This window comes from Chiroxiphia lanceolata, chromosome 5 (genome assembly GCF_009829145.1).
Source record: "Chiroxiphia lanceolata isolate bChiLan1 chromosome 5, bChiLan1.pri, whole genome shotgun sequence".
In the NCBI taxonomy this organism is placed as follows: domain Eukaryota; kingdom Metazoa; phylum Chordata; class Aves; order Passeriformes; family Pipridae; genus Chiroxiphia; species Chiroxiphia lanceolata.
In genome coordinates, this window is record NC_045641.1 from 35,489,947 (window position 1) to 35,517,776 (window position 27,830).

Here is a 27,830-nt window from a genome sequence, read left to right on the forward strand (position 1 = left end):
GAACTGGATGCTGTTTTCTAACATGATCAATGCTAGATAGCACTCATTCATTCACTCCTTAAATCAACACTTTAAATAATTTGTTGGGGACTGACCCTTTGGGCACTGCAGCCTATCCAGCCTGTGTAGCACCCATCTGCTCCAGGTCATCATTTAAAGAATCTGCAGTCAGTCATGATTTCAGGTATCAACATATCTAGCTTTAATAAATTACTCTTTCTGAAGATTTCTGAGGTAACATCTTGGCTTTCGTAAGTCCACAGATATTCCAGCTGAACAGGTGAAACAGAGAACTAAACAGAGAAATGCCAATGTAATAAGCCCTGACAAATTATCCAGCATAACTTCCATAAAAACAAATCAAACCACCTTTTTTATTTTCAGCAATATACATACATAATTGCATACAAAATCGAAATGTAATCAAATGTGTACAAAATTCAAATTGTTCTTGTATAAAGTTTCCAAATGAAGTAATACTAAAACTTGAAGCCATACAAGAAGAACCAAACTGCTTGTTAACCACCCATTTCTTCTACTTCATATTAATTTGTCTGCATCACTTGGAAAAATAAAATGAGCTGTCAGCATAAATCACAAACACTTTTCACTGTGACAGTCATAACAGTATCAATCTCTCTGCAACAGGCAACTAGGATGAGAGGTAATTAAAATGTCAAAGTCAAGAAAAAAAACCATTCTTTTGAGATTACTTTAACAAATCAACTCCTCCTAAATACCTGAGTCTGAAGAGGGGCTGGGGAACACCACTGGTTAAGGTGGCTGAGTTTGCTTTTTCTAGAGAAGCTGAAATTAACAGTAAACATCTTGTGGTCTCAGTCCACAAGACAAGCATTTAAATCAGTATATCTGACAAACTGCAGTACTGTACACACTGAACTCTAATAGTCTTCCTGGCCAAAAATCTGTGGACAACAAACAAATTCTAATGCTTCATGTCCTTTTCTCAAACTCCTGTACATTCCATGTTTGCATCATTAGGAAATAGGAATCTTTTTGTAACAGGTTAGAGCCAGTTAAGTAGCAAAAGTAACTTTTTGTCACAGTACTGTGTTGTGCTGACAATTCATACAGTGACATAAACAAATATACCATTGTTGCCTTTAAGATAACTAGTTAAAATAATGCAACTGAGGTATTTGATAAATGATGGTGTTGCCCCTGAATACTGTTCCAGGTCATACTTGCCTGACTGCAGCAGAATACCTTGAAAAGTAACACACGGTTTCCATAAAAAAATAATTATCTCAGTTTCAAGAGCTGCCACAGTAAAAAAAAAAAAGCCTCATATGGCTGTAGAGACATAGTGAATTAAGACTGAACTCTCAGATATAAAGGATGTTCATTTTCAACATCAGTTTAAATACTTAATTTTCAATTGGGATGCCAAGCCCTAAAACTTGGGCCATATCAGTGGTTAAGTGAAAGAATGCAGCATTAACATGTGATCTACAATCACATTTTTTTTAAATGTACACTACAAACTATAAAAGATAAATCATTTTACAGAACAGTTTCTACACGACAGGTGGGAAGAGACTATGTCTTGCCCCAGAAATCCTTCCTCTTCTGAGCTCGTTCCAGTATCTGAGATGCAAGAGAGCTAGATGCTGCCGAGCGAGCAGAGATCTGAGACAACCTGTCATCTGTGGGGAAAGCAATAAGGGAAAAATAAGAAGATTAAATATACATATCAAAACATAGCTGACATTCTTGGTAGACCTTGAGAGTGTAAATATTTTTATGCCCTCTTCCACAATGAATGTCAAAATAGTACCACAATACACTTTAATGCAATTAGTTGGCATCTGATGTGCTGGAGAAGAACCTCACTAGAAAGCTTCTAGGATGTTAGATAAGTTTAAAAGAGTTACAAGCCCAACTCTTGACAAACTTCAGAATGAGATCCCTAGTGTCACCCAATCCTCCAAGTCATTTTTACATTTACTCTCCTGTGTCAGAAGAGCTCAGGAATTGTTCCTCTGCCACTGAAATCTGTATACACTAGACTCAGAAAATAATATATTCTTAGATAACCTTAGAATAACATGACTAAAATATCAGAACCCATGTTGCCAAGAGTCCTTCTGTGCCAAATGCAACTTGTGTCACAAGCTGTTGAAAGAAACATGTATTCTGAAAAAAATTTATCACAAAGACAACAAGAAGTAAGCTTTAGAAATATACTTTGGAAGGGTCTTCCATTTGAATACAAGGTCCACTTCACACACAGTAGAACTCTTAAAATTAATCAGTTGCTTGTCTGATAAAGCACATCATAATTCTTGAACAGCATTATTAAAATGTTGCAACAGCTCTGTCAAGATGCTGTCTATGAAAAATATCCTTAATTATACCCATTTTCCTCAAATGGATTAAAAAGAACTGTATCACTACCTTCCAGCCCCCTCACCAACAAAATAACCCAAGAAAAAATTCCTCAACTAAATCCAAACAGCACCTCTACTTTGTCATTGTTTGAATTAACTTTTTAGCAGCATTTCTAAATTCTTAAAATACAGCGATCCAAACAGCCCATAATAGGCTCAGACACTATGCATAACAACTATATTCTCATGTATGAGAAAACTGCTAACTGCACTTCTGCAAACAGACATGTCATTGGAATAACTCCCAGGTTTGTACGTACATGAACAAATATGAATGTACAAAATATCTGTGAGCTGGCACATTTAATCTGTTTCTGAAAGCTCATACATCATCGCTCAGCTCATAGGGGAAAAAAAATAACACAGCAGTTACAACATTTAATCTATGTGTGGCAAAGCTTGTGGGAAGCTGCAGAGTACTACAGGATTTTGCATGTTTTATGTATTTACACAGATTCTTGTCTGAGCCATCTGCACAACCCACATATTTTTCAGGCAACTGCAGTGAGTAAGATAGAGAATCAGCCTGAAACTTGGTTAAAACCAAGGAGCACAAGGGGTACAGAAAAAAGCTTTTGGTCGTTCTGGGGTATAACTATAAATAAACTGTAATCAGATATAAACTTGGTCTGTCCATAATCTCATCTGAACCAAACAAATGTGACTGCTAATAGCACAGCACCAAGCTCAACCTCAGACACCACACTAAGAAAAAGTATATGGCAGCTCAAGCTAATGAGGCTACAGTGCCCTTGGTTGACTCATGCTACTGAAAGAGTTTATTTGTGTCTGCCTAAAAAAGGGCCAAGTAGATGCACTGGTGGGCTGTGCATTGGCTGCTCTCCCAGACTAACTTTACACAAAATAGAAAAAAGGTCAAAACAGCAATCGGAATAGCAGGATGCCATAAGTATGCCTAATACACTGAGCAGAGAACAGGTGTGAAAAGTAAAGTCAGGAAGATCATTTTATGCTGCACATCTGGTGCTAAAGTCTCACAAGCAAAACCTTTATCTGAAGGTTTCTGGTATGTTTTAAGTTGCATCCAAAGTTACTGCAGCTGCAATCTGGGCTGTGATCATTTTGCAGCTTGCTTCTGCTGCTATCAACACAGAGGCTTAAAATGTGTGGGGAGGAAACAATTTTAGGTATGGAACAAAGCAACCTACAGTAAGCCACATATTGAGCCGCAATGGTCTATTTAATTTTCAGCCACATTTAATGGTTTATTCATGCTACACTATATCATGTTCAAACTTCAGATTACTAGGATGAAAATTTTTAAATTATTTTGATGAAAAAATGCAGTAGTTATTCAAGCAAACACATAAATCAGTATTACTTACTGCTTCAAAAAATCTCTCACACTCATGCAAGTTAAAATTAATCTAGATTATATACACATGATATACAATAATACTTTGGGACAAGAAATACCTTCATCATTACGGTTTCTTTCCCGAAGGGGTAACTGGAAAGTTCTCATTTTTGGATTGCCAAGATTCCCTAAGACAAAAAGTCAAAAGCACAATTTTGAATAATTTCAAAATAGATACAGGATAGTAATTAATTTTAGAATATTTAAAAATGTTGCAACATTATTTCCAAAACAAAAGTCTTATTAATAGCAAAAATACCCAAAAATTCACCAGACTCTAAGCTGAGGTAAAATAAACTTACTCCATTGTATTCTTTTCAAGACACCTCTTTAGTACATGCTACAAGTTACTTAACGAACTACACTCAATGTGCAGAGCTAGAATCCAGCACTGATTCAAACCTCTTTCTGAGGAAATTCTCTGGATTTCATGTTCCCACTTAACTGGACAACTACTTGTTCCATTCTAGAATGGAAATACTACTTTTGAGCTAATCTCTATAATCAAGAGAGCAAGAATTGTGGGACCTTAAGCAGCTATACAAAGTCTTTCTGGAATGAAGACTAAGGGGGGAGGATTCTTTTCTTAATGCAGTTTACATCCTCAATACTCTTAAACATTTGTTAACAATCTTTGAAATGCTCCAGCACAAATTCCTCCTCAGCCAAGAAAAGGCTTTTCTCAATATCCAATAAATCTTCTATAGGTGACTTTTTTATTTCCATATCCTGCAGAAATATTTAAGGAGCTTATCTCTCAGAAATCAAAAACTCCTGCAAAGTAATACTGCACCATAAAGGTCTCAGTGACACATTGATGTCGGCAATTGCAGTTGGAGAAGTGTTACAGCATCCAGTTGTAGCTTAGATACTAAAAATTAGAGGTGCTTATGCTAAACCAAATTATTCTCATGGTAAGTACTTATTGAAACCCATAAGGCAAAATTAGACAGACTACTAGAATGTAATGATATTAGTGGAATCTGAAACTAAAGTGGAGTGTTGTGCACATTTCCTCAGCAAGACTAACCATACAGTAGAAAAGCTTTCGTTTACAAACACCACATTCTTTGTAGAAAGTGTAACGCAGCAAGTTCAGCATTCTCTTGGTCTGAATACTGCAGAGCGGTCATTTCCATCCTGCAGCACTCTAACACAGACGGTTAATACACAAAACCCACCATTATGCTGGAATTCTGGATCCTTGAGAGTCCCTTGAATACGATGAGAGAGACTCCACCAAGGCACAGAGGAGCTTTTTGCTGACTTGAGCATGGAAGTTGCAGAGGAATGTTCTTGATGGGCTGAAGCAAGAGGAACTTGCTCATCAGCAACCCTGTTAGGAGGCCACGGATCCTGCCTAAGTGGCAGAGGATCCACAGTTCTCAGCCCAGCAGGTGGAGAGTTAAACAGTGAAACAGCTTTCATTTTCACGTCAGGCTACAACACAATAGAAAGAAGAAAAAAAAGGATCAAAAAAAGCACAAAATCCCAGCATCTCATACACTGCCTTACAGTACACATCTTCACATATGCAGCAAATGTTGGCTTTACAGTTACACTTCTCATAAGGGTAATAAAACAATAAGTATTCCAAACTTGTGAGACAGCCTTAAGAGAATCTGTTGCTAATAATAAGTGTTTAACATGGTCTGAAAGTAATCTAATCAGGTCAAACCGAGAGCTTCTTTTCCTCACAACATAAAACTGTGTTTTTAGATTTTAAAACAACATAACCAACTTCTCATGTGATTGTGTCTGCTTCTATTACAGAACTTACTACAGAGGATGTATGCAGTTGAATGGTAGCTGTCTCTGTAGAACCCAGACCAAGCACAACTTGACAAAAAGTATCCCAATTTTGAGAATGACAACTAAGTGTTTCTATTTTTCTTTTAGTAACTATGCAAGCTGCAAAGTAAAAGCAGCATGAAAGTAAAGGAAAGGAAGAGTGAAACTACTCTGGCACATTAACCTATCTTGTATATAAGCACCCAACCTCTCTCTCTTGAATTTCTTTCAAGTCAAACAATCTGGACCTGTGCCCTATGTCAGTGGCTACAATAACATTAATGGGGAAATCAACAGCTCCACTAGTCTCAACCCCTTTGCTTGATACCCCCAAAAAATTAATAATTCAGACATGGGCCTTTTTCAGTCACAGATATTGAGAATTTTAGAATAGCAAATGACAACTCAAGAGAAAGATGTATTAAACAAATTATTCACTATTACTTAAAAAGCACATTCCTAAAATTCATAATGTTTAAGTGTCTTTTCTGGTTCACCTGGAAGGACCTTCTTTTCGAAGGGTCTGTTCTTAAGTCTCGTTTTCTCTGTGGTGAAGATGAAGACTTGAATTTAGGAGGAGACACTAAAACTGTACCTCCTATTGGAGAAGATGAAAAATACTTTATTACATTAAATAACCTAATAAACTGATTCATATATGGTTTTTATTCTTCAGTTCTTGAAATACTGCTTTGCATTTAAAAGTCTTTTTACCAACAGTTGGGGTAGTGCGATCATGATGAGTCCTCTGAGTACCACCAAGAGCTCTCAGCTTTGGAGTAGGAAGCCTGCCACCAATCCTTGAGGATACAGAAGAATCTGACACAGTTGCAGAAGTATTCAATTCTAAATTCTCACTGAAAAAAAAAAAAAGAGAAATTATTAAAGGACTAGCTAAGGACTCAGGAGCCTTGCAATCAAGCTTTTTGTTTCTAATCAACTCCTACAAGGAAGCCTAAGGCAAGACAGTTAAGGCCATAAAACTCCAACAGCCTATACCTAAAACATCTGCTTGAAAAGGAGAGTCCTGGATTCCAGCCCTGGAGCCTCAGTTTCTGTATTTTAATTTTTTTGTGTAAATGGATAAAATACATACATGGTCTCAAGCTGCAAATTCAGGCTCCCTCTGTCCCAGTAAACCCTGAATGTATTGCTACACAATACAGAGTCTCAGCAGAAGGGCTGGAAAAGGTATTCACCCAGAAAAACCCTGAACCTGGTTGCCACCTTCGAGATGGAAGTGTGGGTTTGACACTCTTCAGTCAATGCGGTCAAACTGAAATCAAATATCCCACATGTATGTAATCGCTATAGCCCCCAGGTTATTAAATAAATCAGCACTACCACTTCAGTCTTCTTCCTCCAGGTGCATTTCAAAAGGAGGTGGCAGCACACCCACACTGGGCAAGGAACCTGATCTTCTCAGTGCATGCTAGATGCATCTAGGCAAAGAATTCCTCATTTCTAGCTCTCAAGAAGGCTTAGATAACATGCAAGTGTTAAGCTGCCCTGCATGGCCAAGTCTAGCACACACCTCAGCACACACAGAACCATATTTCAGGATGAGAGAAAACCTTCAATGTCAATCAGAGGCATAAGTGAGGCAGAGAAACTTAGAGGGGTTTTCCAGATGATAGTTTTGGAAGTCTGCACTTAATTTCTACTCGGGTCTAGCATCTCAATTTTCCTTTGTCTGGGTTTTGCATACAGGGTATTATCCCCAAAGGAGATTATCACAGTTCCTTACCTTTGATTAGTGCTGCAACACCAAAAATAAAACCAAATGAGGAATATAAAATGCTTAGATTGCATGGTAACAAGAGTCAAAGTTATTGAGATTTAAATATCTATTAAACTAAAATACTAGTCTTAAAAAAAAAAAAAAAGGTATGCAAAACCTGCACAGCAAAAAGCCAGAGACTTCTGTAACTAAATACAGTTTGGATCTTTGAACTGTCAAATACAGTACTACACACATGCTGAATTGATCTCTCATCATTTATAAATACCCCTCTACCTTTTTCCAACCTGTGCTCAGTAACATAATGATCAGTGATTAATGGATGCTAATTATTTTTTTTCTCCCAAGTCCTTCATCTTTGTTCATGATTTCTTTTTAAAAAAATAGATGCTTAAGTACAAGATTGGATGATACTCTCAGGCACATGGTGTGACTCTTGGGGATGGCCCTGTGCAGGGCCAGGTGTTGGACTTGATGATCCTTGTGGGTCCCTTCCAACTCTGCTTATTCTGTGAAGATTAGCATGTATACTATCCTTTCACTCCTATCAATCCTACGTTGTCAATTTGAAGCAAATTGTGAGTTTTAACTTTCACTAAACTTGAACTTGGCTAATGTGTAATGAATACTCAGTTCCAAGAGACCCATACTGCAAATTTTATAGTTTTGGAGAAAAACATTAGAATTGCTCATGCATCTACAAACACCTGTCCTGTAAGTTAGAAATCCAGTATTCCTAATGATGGATCCATTTCCATCAACCAGCTCAATGTCTTAAACTTTCTCATTCCTTATGATACTGTTAAAAACAAAAGTAGTGTCACACCAATTTACACCAACTTACTTCTCTTAATTAAATCCAGTTTTAAAACATAAATTAGTTAACCTACAAATTTCTGAGCTGTTAAAAGGAAAAAAAATATATATATACACACACACACATACATATATACATCACTAAAATGTTCCATTTTACCCTTCAATTTTCGTATCTTCTTTGGCATCCTTATTGTTTTCTTCTAACTGCTGAGCCACAACTGCACTCTGTTCATCTTGTTTTCCTTCCTCTTCTGTTGATTGACATTTTTCTCTTTCTTTAGTATCTTCTTGTTCATCCCAAACTAAACGTCTTTTGACTGGAACAGTTAAAGCATCTGACATATCTTTCTTTCCAGTGCTGTTCTGGTGTGGTTGTTCTCTGGAGTCAGGCTGCTGTAGCCCTTGAGGGCTTGGTACAGCCTCTTTTTCAGAAACTCTAGGTAACAAAGAACACAGCATCTCATATCACTGATTTGCACAATATATGTGTTCTGTGTAGAACACATTCATCCAGTTGAGTCCTTCGCAAAAAGTACAGCTCAGATATTAAAAAGTAGTACAGTTGACATAATGAATGGTTAAATTGCCACTAAAGTTTCAACTGTATTTAAGAACAACTAGTTTTCAAACTAGAGTCTATGAAGACTCTTTCTGGATTACCAGTTCCAAAAATGCAATGTAAATTAGTGCTCTATTTTCAATTTAAACAACAAGTTAGATTATCATAAGTGCTTAAAAAATAATTATTTCCACACAAAGGGACTCTCTGATGGCATAATTTTAAAAGCCAAGAAGTTTAGAAGACTCCCCTTCAGGTCCAACTTTTCAAAGTATTAAACTCTCAACTGTTGACAGAAATCAGTGCAAATTAGCCCAGTGCAGAGAAATGAGATCAGTAAGAGGATTTGTATTTCACGGGAAAAGAAAACAAACCAGTAGACCAAAACATTTACACCACATTTAACAAATTACATTGTAATAAATATTATTTTACATGTCATCCCACAACCCTTATTAGAGCTACAGTCATGCAAATGGGTAGATCTCTCACACACAAGTAGTGTGTGTACAGCAGTCTACAGTGGACTACAGAAGCATCCAAGGCTTTGTTCTTAAATATCAAATCTCAGAGAAGATACAAATTACTTTTTTTTCCCCCTCCCTGTTTCAGCTATAGCTGTCTGTACATTTTACTAACATACTAATTCTGAATTTTCCTAGCAAGGGATTTAATATCTGTCAATTCTGATAGCCTTCAAAGAAAGGAGAAAATGGATGTACACCATTCCAGTTCCTAGGTTTTCAGCTCCAAACTAAACAGTGTCTAAAACTCAACCACAAAATTAACCAATCCTGATGAGAACATCAATAACATCTAAGTAGACAAAACAGATTTCATATCATTCCAGTGGAAAGAAGAATATTACCTCAGTATGACTCAGTGCAAAAGTCTTCCAGATTTGAGACTAAGGTTGCTGCACTAAATATGCATTTGTGAAGAATTATATAACTTTCTCTTCTTCCAGAAGACTGGACTGTGCCTCATTTTCCATTTGAGCACATAGCAACTGATAAATGCCCTCATCTCTTCCAGAGACTTTGCATATCACAGAATTGCAGAACAGCCCAGGTTAGAAGGGTCCCCAAAAGACCAACTAGTCCAACCCTCCATGGGGAAAGAGAGCCTAGATGATAACTGGACACCCTGTCCAACTGCATCTTGAATGCAGTCAAACATCCAAGATGGCACACATCTGATGAGCCTATATTCAGCATTTTGCTCTGTTTCAAAGCTGCAGAATAACAGGCAGGAATGATGACCTTACCCAGCAAGATCTAGTGCTCTGATGTTGTTGCTGATCCCTTCTTCTGAACTGGAAGTTGAGGACACATCCCAAAGACTGTTATTATCAGACAGGATCTGATTGAAATGGTATCGGGAGAAGTGTGTTCCCTCTACTCGTTGCCTGTAAGTCTTTGCTCTTTCTCGAAGTTCTCTCACCTATACATCAAAGTTTCATAAGTTGCATGTCTGTTTAAAGTTCGCTATTAGGCTACTACAAAGTATTTGCATTAGCTATTGGCAGCTAGAAGAGAAAGGCAAGTTACTCATAATACAGGGCCAGCCACAGCACAAACACTGCATGCTGAAAAAATGGTAACAAAAGGAAAGCAAAAATAACAAAAGCATATATTCAGTAAGCATGCTTGAGCCATGAAGCCAAAGCAGAATTTTTAATTATTCATTCCATAAGCACAAAAATTTATGCAGTAACTATGAATAAGTTTAATGCTGGATTCTAGTCTTTCCATCAGCGCTCAGACACAGTGCTCTAAACACTGAAAGAGGAATTTCTATGCAACCAACCTCCATATACCACATGGAATTTAGACTGTTTTGAGATGCCTAAGGAAAAGAATACAGAATTATTTTTAAATTTCTTATTTTTCTCTCAACATTGTATTGTTACTATCACCCTTGTAACTTTACTTCAGTCTAAGAAATTAAATACGAAAAGCCTGCCAACATAGCTCTATGCTGCCTCCCTGAGATTCAATAAAAAGCTCTAAAACAAATACATCAGCACTGGTATTTCACCAGTTTTCTGCCAAGCTTGAGGAAATCAATTTAGATTCCTAAGCATCAGCAAAATACTGAAAAATAGATTCACCACTAATTTATAATTATTTCAAGTTAACAGATCTATATGCATGTGCAATACTGAGTTTGTATGCTGCAAACACTGCAACTGTCTCTAGCTACATTCATCTTAGTGAGAAGCTGATAACTGTTGGAGCTACTGTATGTAAGACATAATATCAAAATTATTCATTCTAGGCTATCAGTAAGAATGAGATACAGAACTGTTCAATTTTAGTTTAAATAAAAAAGTGATAACCCCTCTCTTCAGATATCATACACTATAATTTTTATGGTTAAGACTATTTAAACACACGTGCTATCTTGTGTTCTTCACCCAAACACAATTAAAGTGCAAGAAGAAAAAGGAAAAATGAAATGTTTATATTTAACTTATTAAAAATAACTTTGTGATATCATGTGAATTCTGGCTTACTAAAAATGGCACATAGGAAATAAGCATTTTGTAAAATAGCAGGAAAGTAATACTAACACTTTCACTGGCCCATTTTCCTAGCTTTTCTTTTTTATTCTTCTTTCATGATAGATTTCACATCATTCCTCCTTAGTGGGCTAAATTCTGCTAATCCCAATGAAAGTAACTGGATGCAGCAGATGGATATCCAGCTAACATCCGCAATTTGACCCACTAAACTTGCAAAGAATAGCCCATTAAAAATATATGCCTGTCATTTTCAGAGGGGAATTTAAAGTTTGATGTGCAAGTGATTTATTGGATTACTCATCTTAAGTAGAAGAATGAAAAATTAATTATGATAGCCACAATGGAAGGGATATAAATCCAGAGCAACAGGGTACTGCAGGGGGAGGAAGAATACTATGTCTCCAGTGAATTGTGAAGAAGTACAAAGGACAACCATCTCCTTCAGTGACTCAGGAGGCAGCATTAACTCAGCAGGACACAGGCCCCAGAGAGCCCTACTGTAATCATTAATTGCCCACATTAATTTTTCAAAAGCATAATTCAAAGTGCCTTTTTTTTCATATGACTGCTGAAAAGAAATGCTTAATAATAAATTGAAGAGAAGCAGTCTAGCAGTAATCACTATGGCTAAGGTCACACCAGGATTCTACTATGGCATTTGCCTGTTTGGACTCAGAACTTCAGAAACTCTGCTTTGGACCCAAAGTTACTCATGTGCGGTCCCAACTAAGGCAGAAACGAGACTGGATCAGTCAGAGCCTATCATCTAAGCACTTATGCTAAGCTAGAGATATTCTGTAGGCACCCTTGGTAAGGGTGAGTGTCAACAACTCACCAGATGTAGAGGTTAGATACAGTTTTGAAGAACATTTCTCTTCATTAGTATGGGAAAAGGTGTGGAATCATGTAGAAACCAAAAAGAACTATTGGACAACCTGTACTGTAAATGGTCAAAGTACCTTTGTTGCTTTACAACAAAATCAATGCACTTGGCACTCTTTTTCAAGTTATGCAGACTTTCATTAATCTGCTGTTAATATATTTCTCATATGGCTGGATTCTTTCTTACGTCTCGATCATGAATGAATATTTTATTCAGTCCTCTTATCTTACAGAATCATAGAATATCCTGAGTTGGAAGGGACCCACAGGGATCATCGAACTCCTGGTCCTGCACAGGACACCCCCAAGAGCCACACCACATGCCTGAGAGCATTGTCCAAATGCTTCTTGATCTCTGTCAAGTGGTAGTCTGACCACTTCTCTGGGGAGCCTGTTCCAGTGCCCAACCACCCTCTGGGTAAAGAACCTTTTCCTAACATCTAACCTAAACCTTTCTTGACACAGCTTCATGCCATTCCCTCAGGTCCTGTCACTGGCCACCAGAAAGATCAGTGCCCCCCACTCTGCTTCCCCCTGTGAGGAAGCAGTGGATTGTAATGTCTTCCCTCAGTCTCTTCCTCAGCAGTGACTTCAGTTGCTCCTCATACGGCTTTTCCTCCTTGGGACACTCTCTAATAGCTTAATATCTTTCTTATGCTGTGGTACCCAAAACTGCACACAGCACTCCAGGTGAGGCTGCCCCAGTGCAGAGCAGAGCAGGACAATCTCCTCCCTTGACCAGTTGGCAGTGCTGTGCCTGATGTCCCCAGGACATAGTTGGCCCTCCTGGCTGCTAGGGCACTGCTGACTCATATTCAACTTGCCATCAACCAGGACCCCAGGTCCCTTTTTGTGGCACTGCTTTCCAGCATCTCATTCCCCAGTCTGTACGAACATCTGGGGTTGCCCCATCCCAGAACCTGGTATTTGTCTTTGTTCAGCTTTATATAGCTAATGATTGTCCAGTCCTCTTATTCACTGAGGTCTCTCGGCAGGGCCTCCCTGCCTTTGAGGGAGTCAACAGTTCCTCCCAATTTAGTATCATCACCAAACTTACTCAGTATCCCATCCAGTCCTGCATCCAAGTCATTTATGAAGATGGTGAAGAGCACAGGCCATGCGGAACCACTAGGGACAGCTCACCAGTCTGATGTTACCCATTCACTATTACTCTCTGTGCTTGACCCATGAGCCAATTGCTCACTCACCACATGATGTGTTTATCCAGCTGTGTGCTGGACATTTTGTGCAGAAGAATCATGTGAGAGACAGGATTGAAAGCTTTACTGAAATCCAAAAAGATTAGATCAACTGGCTTCCCTTGATCAGCCAGGTGGGTTACCTTGTCATAAAAGGAAATTAAGTTTGACAAGCAGGACTTTCCCTTCATGAAGCCATGCTGGCTGTAACTAATGACTTCAGGTGTTTCTCAGTACCTCCCAGGATAATCTTCTATATAATTTTACCAGTAATTGAAGTGAGACTGACAGGCCTATGGTTTCCAGGTCATCCGACTTGACCTTCTTGAAAATTGGGACAACATTAGCCAGCTTCAAGTCAACTGCAGTCAACTCTCCAGATTCTCAAGACCATTCGGAAAAGTCATTAAGAGAGGTCTTGCAATGACAATCACACTTGAGTTGAGTATTCTCAGAGGAACCTCATCAGGTCCCCTAGACTTCCAGGGATCCAGTTCAAGCAGCAGATCACACACAAGTTCAGGGTCAACTGGCGGTTTATCAATTCTCACAGACATGGTCCTTCAGCTCAGGGCACTGGGACCCCTTAGCCCATCACCAGTGTTGAAAGCAGAGGAAAAGAAAGCATTAAAGATCTCTGCCTTGTCTATGCCTGTTTGTGAGGTGACCATCCTCATTCTGTAACAGCTAAGTGTTGTTTCTGCACTGCCTTTTGCTATTAACATATTTAAAAAAACTCTTTTCATTATCCGTCACAGTACTGTTCAGCTTCAACTTCAACTGAGCTTCAGCCACACAGATTTTCTCCCTACAGTGGTGAGCAGAATCTCTGGAGTCCTCCTGTGTCACATAATCTTGCTTCCACTGGGCATACACTTTCCATTTTTGCCTTAGCTCCAAAAGAAGATCCCAGCTCGGCCAAGACAGGCTTCTGCCTCACCTGCTTGACTTCTAACGTTTTGGAATTGCCATGCTGGATCCCATTTTATCATTCTTAGAACACAAATACTGACGGATCCTACAGAGAGGAGGAAAAAAAGAAAGCCTGCCCAAGAATCAAGTCTATCAGGATTTTTATTCTCGTGTTAACAGAAGTTTTAAGATTTAAGCTTGTTTTTCTTACAACCAATCCTGAAGACCAAAAAATTACAAGCATTAACCTTCTTCTTTGCTTTCCCTCTACCCACAAAAAGCTTTATTAAGAATTACAACCCTCAATGATATATATGGAAATAATGAGATAATACCAAATTTAAAGAATTCTATATAGAAAATATCCCACACAGTAACACATTCACACAAGTTAATTATTCTTTGTCTATTAGCAAAACTGGTTTGATATGCTGCGCTGCTTTTGGCTGGGATAAATTTCTTTATGATATAAGACATATGTGTTAAATTAAATAGCTCCTATGGGGCTATGTTTTGGGTTTGTGCTGAAAACAGTTGACAACACAGATGTTTTAGCTGTTGCTGAATGGAGCTAAATGGCCTTTTCTGTTTCTCACCCTGCCCTGACAGCAAGCTGGCTGGGGGAGCACAAGAAGCTGAGAGGGCACACAGCTGGGACAGCTGACACCAACTAACCAAAGGGATATTCTTGCTGTGCCCAGAAAGAAAAGCTGGGGAAAGGAGGATGGCAGGAACATTTGGAATGACAGTGTCTGTATTCCCAAGTACCCATTACATGTGACGGAGTCCTGCTTTCCTGGAGATTCCTTGTTCTGCTTTGCTTGCACGCATGGCTTTTGCTTTACCTATTAAACTACCTTTATCTCAACATGAGTTTTGTCACTTTTACCCTCCAAATTCTCTCCCCCATCCCATTGTGCAGGAGTGAACAACTGGTTCTGTGGAGCTCAGCTCCCTACTGGAGTTAAACCCTGACAGGCATGTGATTTAAAGTCTAACAGAGACAGGTAATTGCAACTATAAAAATCTCTTCTATATGAATTCATACCAGGATCTAATGTAAATGTGCACACATGAAAACATGTATTCAATTAAAGCACATTTGTCATCGATATTTGTTATTATAGTCTTAAAATTAATTTGGCTCTTCCAGCTACCCAGCACAATTCCTTCATTTAGAAGGCCCCAAAAATCACAATAATTCTTTTTTTTAATTCTTCATGCCTACTGGCAAGTAACTTCTTTCTAGTTTCCTGCAATTCCCTTTTCAGCACGAAAATCTCTGTGGAAAAGTCTGACACACCCAAAACACTTTGTTACAGTGTGGGAAATCCTTAATTAAATGCTGCATGTAAAGCTAAACATCCATTCTCCAGTTGCAGTCTCCTCATTCTTTCCCTTGACTATACTGGAGTGACTCCTCCCAGCTTACTGTGTCACAAACACAATATACCTCAAGGCAATGTATCCCTTTCCCTTTATTTGCCTACAACTCAGTCACTCTTGAAGTTCAGCACCGCTCCTTATTGTTTTGATTGTTACTGATGCAACATGAACAAATTAAAGTCTTACATGCCAGAAAAATGACATAATATCCAATAGAAACATTCTGTACACCACTTAGGCTGCATGCAATAGTTCACAATATTCTACAGCCTTAGTTACAGTAAATCTAATGCATGTATTGATACATATAAAACTGTTGCTTGTTTTCAGTCCTCTAACATTCTCCTGAGGCTGTTTCCACAGAATGCATGCATATACAAAATCTGATTATGAATCATCTTATACTATGATATACTTTAAACTTTGAGACCTATTCCTCATTATGTATTTTGTATGTATTCTATAAAATATTTCCTTTTGCCTAAAATGAAAAAGCAAATGACCTGCTAGATTAAGTCCAGTGAGAAAACACAGAACTGAATGCTACCACACTGCTCCTGCAATTCTCAGAGAACCTTATTTGCAAATTCTCAAAGCCCAACATCCTAGAACCACCTGCTCCAGTTCTACCTTCCACATCACCTTGGTCCTGACTGGTGAGAAAACTCACATTTCCAAGTACCTGCCACACAGTTAGCAGTGCAGTGTCTCACAAAGGCTCCCTCTATCAGCTGGGAGAAACCTAAGTCAATTAAATGAAATCAGAGTTGCAGAACTAGCTCTAGAAGTTTCTTAGCACACTAAGAGTTTTGATTTACTTAACTAACTCAGGAAATCATAATTAATAATGCTGTTAAGTAATCCTATGGTCCCAAGGCTGCCCACCATTTTCAGAGTTCTGTCAAATGAGTTCCTACACAGTGTAAGCAGCTACTGAATAAACTACAAGGAAATACACGATCTGGTTGAAACGCGCAAGAAAAATTGTCAATTCTATGTTGTGTATGATTGAATTCAGTTGACTGCTTTGAATGGATTCAGCATCGTAAGCTATGAAACTGAGCCTGACCATCAAGCTGACCTAGGCTGATACTATGGTGGCCTTCTCCTTTTATTCCCTTGAAATCTCCTATCATTCAACTCTGTATTTTGAACACTTCCACTTATTAAAACTGGGTTGAACATCAATAGCAAGATTACCTGCCAGAAGAGACTCTGTTCTGAATGATTCTGATTGTAAGGGAAACAAAACTCCTCCCTCACTTTGGATGTCACATTAATATATTTTTTAAGTCTCACCATCTCTTTTTTTTCTTGTTACGTATTATACTGACTTGTCAGAACCTAACTGTCTTTGTATACTCACCTTAGGGAGCTTGAGTCATTAGCATTACAATCTCAAAACTCTATCTTATAAACACCACAATTCGAAGTTTTGCATCTAAAAATCAAAATACAAAGCATACTTAGGCTTCAGGTTTTCTAAGAGTACTCACCTGGTTGTGAACTTTACTTCTAATACGAGACCAAGCTCCATCTTTGTAGAAATATTGGGCGGGGGACAAAAATTTTGACCTATATTCAGTGTTCATCTTCCTAAGAAATCAAGAATGAGGAGAGGAAAAAAAAGACAGAAAGGGTAAAGCTTGATATCCAGAATACTCTTTAAGAGCACTTTTAAAGTTACATCAATAAACACATATGTACTTGCACTTAAATGCCAGTGAGATGTGAAAAACACATGCACAAACAACTCAAACCAACACAACTAGGAAAGCTGTGAAAAAAACCTACTTAAAGGTAGCCCTTTAAGTACATATTCATATTGGTTTTTCCTCATAACACTTCTACCTGAAGCTTTTGCTCTGACAGCCAAATCAGGAGAACGTGATACACATATAAGCCTCAATCACTTCAATGCAACGTGCAGCATCTTGACTCAAGTCGCTAATAAAGGTGTATTTAAGTAAAAATGCTGTTTTGGCATTAATGTGTCTGAGAATTTCCTTCTATGAACTCGACTTTAAAGGCACTCTGCATATGGGTGGGGTGAACTGCTGGGGCTAGAAACATCTGACTGCCAGAACACTGGTCAGTATAATTCATTTAACTATGTCCTACTGGCTTTGATCTTAAAAGGCCTCATTACTTGAAAAGATGGGTTCATTTTCCCTTCTGCCACACACATACATACACAGAAAAATTAACATCATCTATAGCAAGGAACAAGTAGTACTTCAAGTTCTTAAGCACTGAACTGTGGATGTATCAGCTTAAATCTGAAGACATTTTTGGTTTTAATTTTGCTTCAGAACATTACTAACTTTATTTTAATATATTCAGCATTGGGTGAAAAAGCCCTCTTTTTAAATCCTTCTTCAGAAACAGGTCATAAAAGCCTGAAGCCACAGAATAAAAAGCACCTTTTCGAAAGAAAAATACCAAGGTCACAAACCCTGCATACTCAAAATTTCTTTCAATATGTCTCTTTCTTTAAAACTGATTGAATTTTTTCAGTTTTGGTTGCAAAACTAATGGATTAGCTCGAAAAACACATCACTGCTATGCCTTGATTGCAGTCACTCTGCAAAAGCAGGCCATGCAACACAGCTTGCATTCTGTCTGCATGTTGAGAACTTGCACATTTTGACAGCTATTTGCCCAGTGATTTTTTAAGAAAAATCTGTCTTATGCTACCACACTGAAGGCATAAGAGGAAGAAATTTACTCTTAAATGAAAAGAGTCACACCATCTGATCAAGAATTTTACACAGTACTCACTGCAAAATTGACTACAATCCACCACATCAGAGTGCTAAGAAAACCAAAGAGTTAAAGATTTTAGCTACACTATATCCGCTTACTTTTTCATAAAGCAATTTTATTTCACAGAATTTTGTAATCAACTCCCAATATCCAACAGAATTAAGACTCAGGTAAGTCTCCTCTCCCATTTTTAATTTAATGCCTTAACACTGCCAGAAAGAATGAAAGCAATTGCTGGGGCATATGTTAAGCACAAAGACAAGAGAGATGGTTCATTTTTGCATTTTAAGCCCACATCTATTCTTGCCCTTTATTTCTTTTGACGTATCTCAGATGTGTATAAAATGGAAATATGAGTTCAATTCCTGCAACGTAGGCATGTGGCAGAAAAAAAAGATACTTTGATAGCACTCAGTAACATACAATTTCATTTCATTTCCATGCTTGTCAGATTACCCTAAATGGGACAGATCTCTCTACTCCTCTTTACCTCATGTGTCTGCTTTTGTTACTCAGGGACAGAAGGCAGTAGGGACTAGAAAAAGCAGAGATCAAGTACAATTACCACAGTTTTAAGGTGTGGAGCAAGCACAGGAGAACAGTTTGAGAGGTGACTATGACTTCTGAAGGACTTGCTAAAAGTTTAGTAGCAGCACTGCACCAATTTAATTTCATTCACGTTAAATTTATTAGTAATACTATTATTGCATCACAAGGTTCAACTGAACAGGAGTGGCTACAAAGTTTCCACTTCTGTTGACCAGGGAAGAGGATGGAAATTAACACCAGGTTTATATGTAGCCACAGGAGACTCAATGGGGGCATTTGCCCCTGCAACTGTAGCATGGTGTGGTTAAAGGTCCACTGTCCATCATTCTAAATATTAGGCTGTTGCACACCTACTCACTAGTCTAGGTTTTCCTGTTTTATACATACCCATGACTTGTATGTAAAGAGAGGGGCTTTGGACTGATATGTTGCTTATTTTTTTGTTTAAGATGTTTCTGTTCTGATTTCCCTTGTTTTGCTGCATCTTCTGCTGGTTTTTGAAACGGTTCTTCCCTCTTACTCTAAGGTAAAGATAATTTTAAAAATACCACATTAGCTAACAATCTGAAAACCCTCATATTTCTTTTTGACATCAAGCTCTTGCAAATAGTTAATTTTATTTTAGTGTTAGCTCTTTTGCATATTTAATACAAACAAAAATATCACATTCTTTTGTTAATACAAAAATAAACGAACAAAATACCAAAGCTAAGTCTCTGAGTACAACATTCAGTTAGTTAGATGATCCGTTTTGTACATTTTACAAAATTAACACGAAACACAGAAATAAAATAATATAATACCTGCACATTCTAACCTGAGTCCAAAAGGCAATTTTTTTTATTTCCTGCCATTATGTTTTACAAATTATTAGATTGATTTGGTTGGTTTTTTACACAAAAGATTCTTTTTTCCTGATTTATTTTATTCTCTTGGAAATCTCATGCATGCCTTCTGATTCTGCTAGAGATCCTCACAGACGCTGTTCAAATTCAAGGGAAAAAAAAAATCCACCAAAATCCTCCAAAACTCTTTCAAGATACTAATCAGAGAAGAGATACTGGTATAAACAACCAGTTTTTTAGACACTTTCAACAAAATTCCCTTCTCATGACTTCTCTTACTTTACTGTATTAGCTGTTCTCAAAAAACAACCCGAAATTCCAATATTAAAACCAGACAAATGTTTCCTAAAAGCCTCAGGCTTTTCAAGCTTTCATTGTATCTACTAGAAGAGGCAAAAGGGGACATAAAATTCCTCATTCCCAAATGGGATTTAAAGCACTGGGCAGGTCTGAGTTTTATACGACAAAACCTCCAAGCCAACAATCACCTCAGAAGTACCAATGGCTTTAAACTAAGCCACAGGCCCCGCATATGAAGCACACATTTTGCTCAGTAGTCATCCTAGGGAACATGTGGTCTGACAGTGGCCCTTTCTGTTTTCTCAGGAACAGAGATGGGTGAGGAGACTCATTTGTGGTCCTTGTACCTGAAGGATGGCTAGCTAACCTGCAGGAGTTTAGACAACACTATACCTGGCAGCTTGCTACAAAAATAAACATTCGTACATCCCCTTTGCAAAACAGGTTCAGTCATGCACTCTAAATTGCTCTCACCTATTTTTAGAAAGTCTCAGTCTGAAACAATTCCATTTCATTTCATGTATCTTGTAAAAATGACATAGGCATGTTTCCTAAATGTCCACTTAAGTTTGTACAAGTCAACAGCAAGACAAGGAAATGCAAGACAGCCAAATTTTCATAAAAGAGATTTTAATATTTAAAATTTACTTTAAAATGTCATTTAAAATTGTTGTTTTAATGTCTTTTAAAAATAGAAATTTAAAAATGTCTTTTACTCTCACAAAAGATGATAATATTTTGAACTGAGTAACAGAATCTACACAGGCTACATAATGTCCTGTTATAGCCCCATACAATTACTTACCCTTTCAACTTATTAACTGTAACCCTTCCTCCATGTTTCTTCAAATTACAACTATTGGCTGAAAATCAGTTCCAATTGTGACAATTTTCATACATCGACATTATTTTTTATTTACACTATCTCTAATTTATGACATTCAAAAAGTACCAGACCTCCCATTTAGCCCTCCTGCACACCAAGAGACAACAATGGTAGCAAGGAGAGTATAAATCAGAGATTTAGACTTCAGAAACTGTCCTAATAACTAAAAACGAAGTTTCAATTGGGAACAAAAGAATTAAATATTTAAAAAAATAAATGAAACCACCTGAAAACTCAAAAATACACACTTAAAATTTCATTGTAAACTGAAAAAAATTAACTACAAAAGAAACTGCAAAACCCACTGCAGAAACCCCAAAGAGCAGAGCTCTACAGTGTTATTTTCAGTCTTTTACAGCAAAACCACTATTGAGTCCAGTGTCATCAGCAACGGCTCTACAATGTAACTAAAAACTTTCAAAATAAACCCACCCCATTATAAAACAGAGCAAAACTGTATAAGTACTACTAAAGCCTTTCATTCAGGGAAATATTTACTTGTTCACAAACCGGAAATTCTTTCTCTTCTGAAACACCTCTCTCTTGTGGATCCTCAACAGGAGGAGACCCTTTGAAATTTCTCTCATATGCAGTTTCAGAAGTAATTGCAGGAGATTTAACCACAGGTGAGGATTTCCTTGTGTTGCAAATAACCTTGGGGAGAGAAAGAAAATAAAACAAAGAAAAAAGTGAGATTTGCTTACCTTGAGAGTAAATTTTCAAAGTCTGTTAACTGATTCATGCCAATACACTCACGTATGAGCAGAGAGATAGTTGTGGGTACAATACAGCATGTGCAGACTAATGAACTTTTAGGACAAATCAAGGAAAAATTTAAACTGATGAAAATAAGTTTAAAAGTGATCAAGTCAGACACAGTTAAACCTGTGATCAAATGCTGTTCTTACTAAAGTTTACTATCAGAGGTTTTGTTTATTTGGGAAGACAGTTCACCTTCAGAGTTGTATGTTGAATCATGCTTTTTGAAAGGCACGGCATAAAACTTCCCTATGTCTCCACAGTACACGTCCAGTCTGTAAGTCCACAACTGCTCTGGGTTCTAGAGCTGGATGCTTAGGGCTGGGTAAATTAAAAATCCATTATTTTCCAATCAATATAGTACCATAAACCAAGGTAGAGAATTTGCCTGCTATGTGGTCGTGTATCATCCCTTCATGGGGTGCTGAATTTAAACACCATGCCATATGTGGCAAGCATACATTTTCCTCAGCTTTGCTATGAGAATTTGGGTCTGACTTGATAACTTTGAGATTTTCACTGAATCTCTTCAAGGGAAAGGTATTGTCATTATTCAGTTTTCAGGTATATTCTCTGTCATATCAACATCAAAAATACCAATTTGTTAATATGTATCATTTTTATAATGAAATTTTCTCTAAGTTCTATTTATCCACAGATGTATAGTGCCTACAGACTTATTCTCACTGCTTCTTATTCTGTATAAGCTATGAAAAAAAGTTTGCTGGTTTAGATTTCAAAGTCTATCCTCTGAAAAAGGCAGATAAACAAGCATCATTAATGACATTATCGAACTGATTTCACACAGAACCAAATAGAATTCTCTTTGAAATTTTCCATAAAGTGACTTTCTGGGACCTGCCTCTTTCTCAAAGGATTCTTTGACTCCTATACTACCGTCACACATTTCAAAGAGTTTTCCTTGGATAAGGGACTGCTGGGAAGCATATCTTATAGTAAATCCACCTGCTTGGCACTTCAACGGAAAAAGATAGGACAGTGACTGATCTTAGGTATCAACATTTACTTCCCCTGAAAGCTGTTACTGAACAAATCTGCTACCTGTGGATAAAAAGAGAGAGCGCACCACCTCTAGTAATCCTACTAACAGAAGACAATATAAAAGCAAAAGTGCCTATTTTATCCTATAAAAACAGACCAAGTCTCTCAAGTCCCAATCCCAGTAACAATTAACTGAAAACACAAAGTAGTCTCACAATCAGTTACTCTTTGTGGTCTGACTAGAAACAGCATTTTCAACCCTAAAAACCCCCAAAGCTCATGAGATGTAGTAAAATGCCAGAAGAGTATCTTTAAATTGGAAGACTCCACTTTTAAATATAAGCTGTCCTCATAAAAGAAAAAAACACTGCAGAGACACACTTTAGGGTTTAGAAGCACATGTGCAGAGAGATGGAGACTGACAATAAGAAACTGTGACAACACAGGTAAATTAATGCAAACAGAATAAAATACAATCAGGCGTAAGGAGAACAGGGTTTATATAAATAGACCTGACCACAATAAAGAATCACATGGAAACAAATCCCATTATAATGCACTTTCATACAGTGAGAGAAAAAAAAAGAAATCACGTAACAACATTAAAGTTTGTTGTTCCCCCACCAAAAAAGCAAAAACCCAAATCTTGGAAGGCAAGCAACTTTGCTGATACATAAAAGGAAGTATTAATTTACTTTCTGGATTCCTTAAAGTTACCTGTTCAGCTGCAAGTATTGGTGACTTTTCATGAGGACTCTTCCAGACAAATTGGCTTTGATATTCAGAATTTCTAGGGAAAGTATTTAAACGTGAAATATTCAAGTCTGCTTTCCTCTGAAGGGCTCTGTGAAGCTGGTAACATAAAACAAGAAAAAAAATAACAATGATTGTTTCCTTTCCTACAATGTTTTACAAGTCAGACATCTTTCAACACACACTTTCAAACCAGTTGTTGAGGTTTCAGTTTTATGAACAAAATTAATGCAAAGTGCATTTTCTCATTATAGTCACCAAGCCCAAAAAGTTTACATATTGTTGGCTAGTTTAATTGAAAACAACAGTGATGACAAAGAAGAGCAAATTCCTATTGAATTAAGTAGCACCAAAATCTGATCTCAAAAGTACTGCCCTCCCAACAGAGAAGCTACAACACAGAGTATCAAAATACACAACTAAAGAAAGAGTTAGACAAGAGAGTCTGAGCATGTGTATGAAAACACTGTTAGCAATTTTTATACTGGTCAATTAAAAAAAAATATTCCCTTACCCCATTACTCATTTTTTCTAATTCCTTTTTCGGAGATGAAAATGCTTCATTTTGATTTGGTGGAGCTTCATAGGGTGATTTTTTCATGTTGTTCTCTGCAAGGGCAAGAGCTGTTTCACCGCTAGAATCTACCAAATGTGACCGAACTTCTGGGGGGAGTCTGGGTCCTTCTACCATTTCAATTTCTTCCTGATTCACATCATTGTTGTTGTGGTCTGTGTGCAACTCTGCAGCTTCAGGTTCAAGTGGGCCATTCAAATCACAATCTGCTGTCCATTCAAAGGACTTTGAAATCTGTGGATCATAGTAAGGTACCCTTCTCTTGGAGATGAATTTTGGTTCTCTAGTAATTCCTGAAAAAAAACACATTAGGTTTAACAAAAACATTCTACTGAAGACATAATATCACTCTATTACAATAATAAACTGAAAGTTTATCATACAACTGATTATTAAAAAGTACTGTTTTAGTATCTTTGAGCAATGACAGACTATGAACTATGGGCATGGCTGTGAAGTTCTGTGCTCTTTCCTATCTGAAAATGACTTTCCACTAAAAAGACAGGAACATGGTGCTCCAGGACAATATTGGATAAAACCCTATAAAGTAAAACTGTCCACAGGACAAGCTTGTGCAAGTTGATTCTGGGAGTTGAACAAGAAGAAAACTAACACAACCAGCGAAAAGAACGTGGCTAACACAGATACAGAACAAACAACCTGCAGCCATAAATTATGCTACAAGCACTTCTCATTACTCGTGCACAACATACCTTGCTGAACAGGTTCTCAGTGACTGTGACAGATCCCCACCCACCTTGCAGTTTAGCACCATCTCAGATACCTGGTGCCTTTTTACAGTATGAACACAAAAACATTTCCAAAAATAGAAAAATACTTTGTAAGAAAACCAGGTATCAAGTTATTTTTAAGAATTGCTGGCCTTTACACAAGCAGGTGAAAATAAAATTACCCCCCCATTTTAAGAAGAGTATTGAATGACTGAACATATTCAAAATGGGAATCCACTTCAAAGTGTTCAACTGTGATGGAAAAGTAAGTGAAAGTCACTTACGCCTTAGAGAAATACTTTCTAGGAGAGAGAGAGAGAGAGACACTCCTATCTCACGAAGAAGCAACATAGAGAGAACAACCTATGGTGAAAGATATACAGAATGTCTGGATGTCTGACTATACATACAGGGAATAGGAAATAATACCAGTGGCAAAACACTGGAAAAGTAGCAGAAAGGACCTCTGAGCACCTGCAGCTGTAAACTTTCTGCAGTGATGTTCCAAGTGACTCCTAAAACTGCCAACTATGTGTTTCACCAAGAAGAACCGTAAGTATATTATCAATAACAATCTGCAAGTCCTATGAGGTGCCAACAGTGCCATTTAAAGATATGGTGTTTAAATGGTGGGGAAAGAAAATTAACATAAATATATAGAAAAACTAACCAAGCATGCACAAAACCACCACTACAACATCAGAAAGAGGAGAAACTGCTGTATTGCTAACTCACGGGTTTATTGCAAGTCTTGTAAAATTTGCAGTTTACTTTGACTGGAAAATAAACATAGATTGCAATTTTAAAAAGATGTTAATGTGTTTGTATGCTTAAGCATTTCAGAATTTGTGAAAATTACAGTTCTCAATACAGATACCCACACACAAACCCGTGCGCTAGGGAAAGCAAGGTTAAAGAAAGATACATTTTGCAGTAATGGAAGAAAGCAGTAATATAAATAATCTTTAACAAGATTAAATTGTTTATTAAAATGTCTACCATCTTGACTAAAAAAAAAACCTACTCCCAGTATTTGGTTCTTAATTACTAGGCAATAATTTATAGCACTTATCATATTGTAGGAATCAATACATTGTATTCTTAATTACATAGACTGCATAGTGCAGTTGCACTGAACTGCACAATTTATTTTTTTTTAATCTCCCTTGTGCCACTACAATAATTACTATCTTTTACTACTACTTTTCAAAGCATCACAGCTGCCATCACTGTCCAGCTTACTCCTACTCCTCAACTCCCTACAGGCCTCTCAATTCAGATGCTTTTTCCTCCGTCTTCCAATTCCTATCCCCACATTTCCCTGCCATGACAATGTCTGCAATCCTTAAGTTCTAGACTTAATGGTTGTCCTTTTCTTTCAGTTAGCTGTACCTGTTAGTCTTCAGAACAATTTTATGTTGTATCAAACCTTGCCCCAAGGTAGCCTCATCTGAAATATGGAATTCTACTTACTGTTTCCATACATCACAGGTAACCCAGTATCATCCTCTGCACACCCTGTATGAGTTTACACTGCATCTGTTTGGGCCTTGGCTTATGCTACTAAAAGTCAGAAATTACTTTTTTTCAGGGTTTATATAAATAGCACTAATTAAAAAAAAGAAAGTTTCAGTGTAGCCAGAAAAAATATGGAGTTCAAAAACATATACTAAATGATGACCCAAGAATATACTTTTAACTGCACAAAATGCATAAACTGCAAATACCACCAGTTACTGTGGCCATGCACTCATCATGGCTTTGGCTGCAGTCAAGGTGGACAGCTTCCAGAGGTGCTTACCAAACTGGTCCGACCGAAGTCCTGCCCACAAGGATTTCTCTGGGCTACAAAATTCTGGGCTTCTCCATTTGAAGTTTCTCTTATATTCACTCAGTCCCTGTAGCAAACAGAGAGGAGTCTGTCAAGCCACCGGTGCATATCCTGCTCCACTGCTCCTGTTGGTAACAGATCTCCGAGTGGAAGAAACACCAACACGCTGCTGCGGGATGAGCTAAGCTGGCAGGCTGCTCTGCGGCTTCCAAACCCACCCCCATCGGAGAACAAAAACTACTGCATTTCACGCACCAAAATATAAAAAATAAAAACAAAACCACAAAACCAAAACAAACGAACAAAGGAACAAAACCTCAACCCTTATTTATATCTTTAAGCGAACAGTTCCAGGAACGAGCACAGCCTGGACCCGCTGTTTATATCTTTATTGGCCGGTGCAGGGGTCTCCCCTTTCCCATAGAATCGGGCGCACTCCCATTCCTGCCGCCCCCTGGGCCTCACCCCGAACCGCACGGGCATGGCGAAGCCGCGCCCGCAGCCCCGCCGTTCGCGGCCCCGGCCCGACCGGGCCCGGCTCCCTTCGCCTCTCTTCCCCTCCCTTCGCCGGGCGCCTGCGCAACAGCGACCGCGCCGCTTCCCCTCCCGGCCCTGCCCTCAAGGCCATGTTGGCTGGCGGCCGCCACCGCTTCCCCTCGCAGCGCAGTCCTCGGGGCCGTGGTATCCGTATTAAAAGCCTGATCCCCCGCCTGTGGCAGGATAATGGCGCTGTACGGCCAGCGCCGTGTGTGTGGGGATGCACGACGGGGAAGCATCCGGTGCTAATGCAGCGCAAGGCCGGGAGGATGTTGAGCGGCTGGTTACAGGAAAATCACGTGTCCACGCACGCAGCTGTATTTTGGTACAAAAATAGCGTTTGGAGAAAGAATAAAACAAGACTTCTTACCCTTCTGGAGCCTATGCGATGCCGTGCCAGCGGCCGGTCCGCCTTCGCCACCTCACCCGACACCGCCACCCGGTCAGGAGACGCTAATCCACCTTCTTGTTCAGATCTTCCCTCAGGGGTCCCTTTTTTGACTGCCTTCCTCCTTCTAATCTCCATCCTGACTGGCTTTACTGTATTAAAATAAAAAGAAGTGAGAGGGTGGTAAAAAAGTGCTCGTATAGACGTACTGACCCAAACCGGTCCAGGCAGTCTGTTTATATCCCCGTTGCCCCTGGCTGCCGACCCTCCCCTGTGCTCCCTGTTAGCAGAGCCTGTTGCTGAC

General features: G+C 38.3%; 1 protein-coding gene across 10 annotated transcripts; it reads right to left on the reverse strand.

Annotated features, from left to right (window-relative positions):
- Positions 1–178: 178 nt before the first annotated feature.
- On the reverse strand, positions 179–27,800 carry MDM1 (Mdm1 nuclear protein). Of its 10 annotated transcripts, none has more exons than XM_032688164.1 (16): positions 27,509–27,800; positions 26,572–26,668; positions 23,980–24,332; positions 23,430–23,564; positions 21,450–21,605; positions 19,308–19,441; positions 17,102–17,201; positions 10,509–10,547; positions 9,967–10,142; positions 8,298–8,576; positions 7,328–7,339; positions 6,295–6,437; positions 6,078–6,178; positions 4,971–5,229; positions 3,849–3,917; positions 179–1,667 (listed from the first exon to the last, which is right to left on the reverse strand). In XM_032688164.1, the coding sequence occupies exons 1-16, from the start codon at positions 27,662–27,664 to the stop codon at positions 1,561–1,563; spliced, it is 2,316 nt and encodes a 771-aa protein (XP_032544055.1). In that variant the 5' UTR covers positions 27,665–27,800; the 3' UTR covers positions 179–1,560. The 10 variants fall into 10 exon arrangements, with proteins under 10 accessions (XP_032544055.1, XP_032544057.1, XP_032544061.1 ...); XM_032688166.1 differs by having other exon boundaries at positions 21,462–21,605; positions 27,509–27,799; XM_032688170.1 differs by lacking the exon at positions 27,509–27,800 and adding an exon at positions 27,131–27,244.
- Positions 27,801–27,830: the final 30 nt, after the last annotated feature.

Coding starts and splice junctions, on each gene's coding strand:
- MDM1 (XM_032688164.1), bottom strand. CDS start 27,664: ATGGAGATTAGAAGGAGGAAGGCAGTCAAAAAAGGGACCCCTGAGGGA. Junction 10,143..10,508: donor ATTCCATGTGGTATATGGAG/GTTGGTTGCATA, acceptor TTTGATGTATAG/GTGAGAGAACTTCGAGAAAG. Junction 5,230..6,077: donor CGAAAAGAAGGTCCTTCCAG/GTGAACCAGAAA, acceptor ATTGTGTTGTAG/CCTGACGTGAAAATGAAAGC.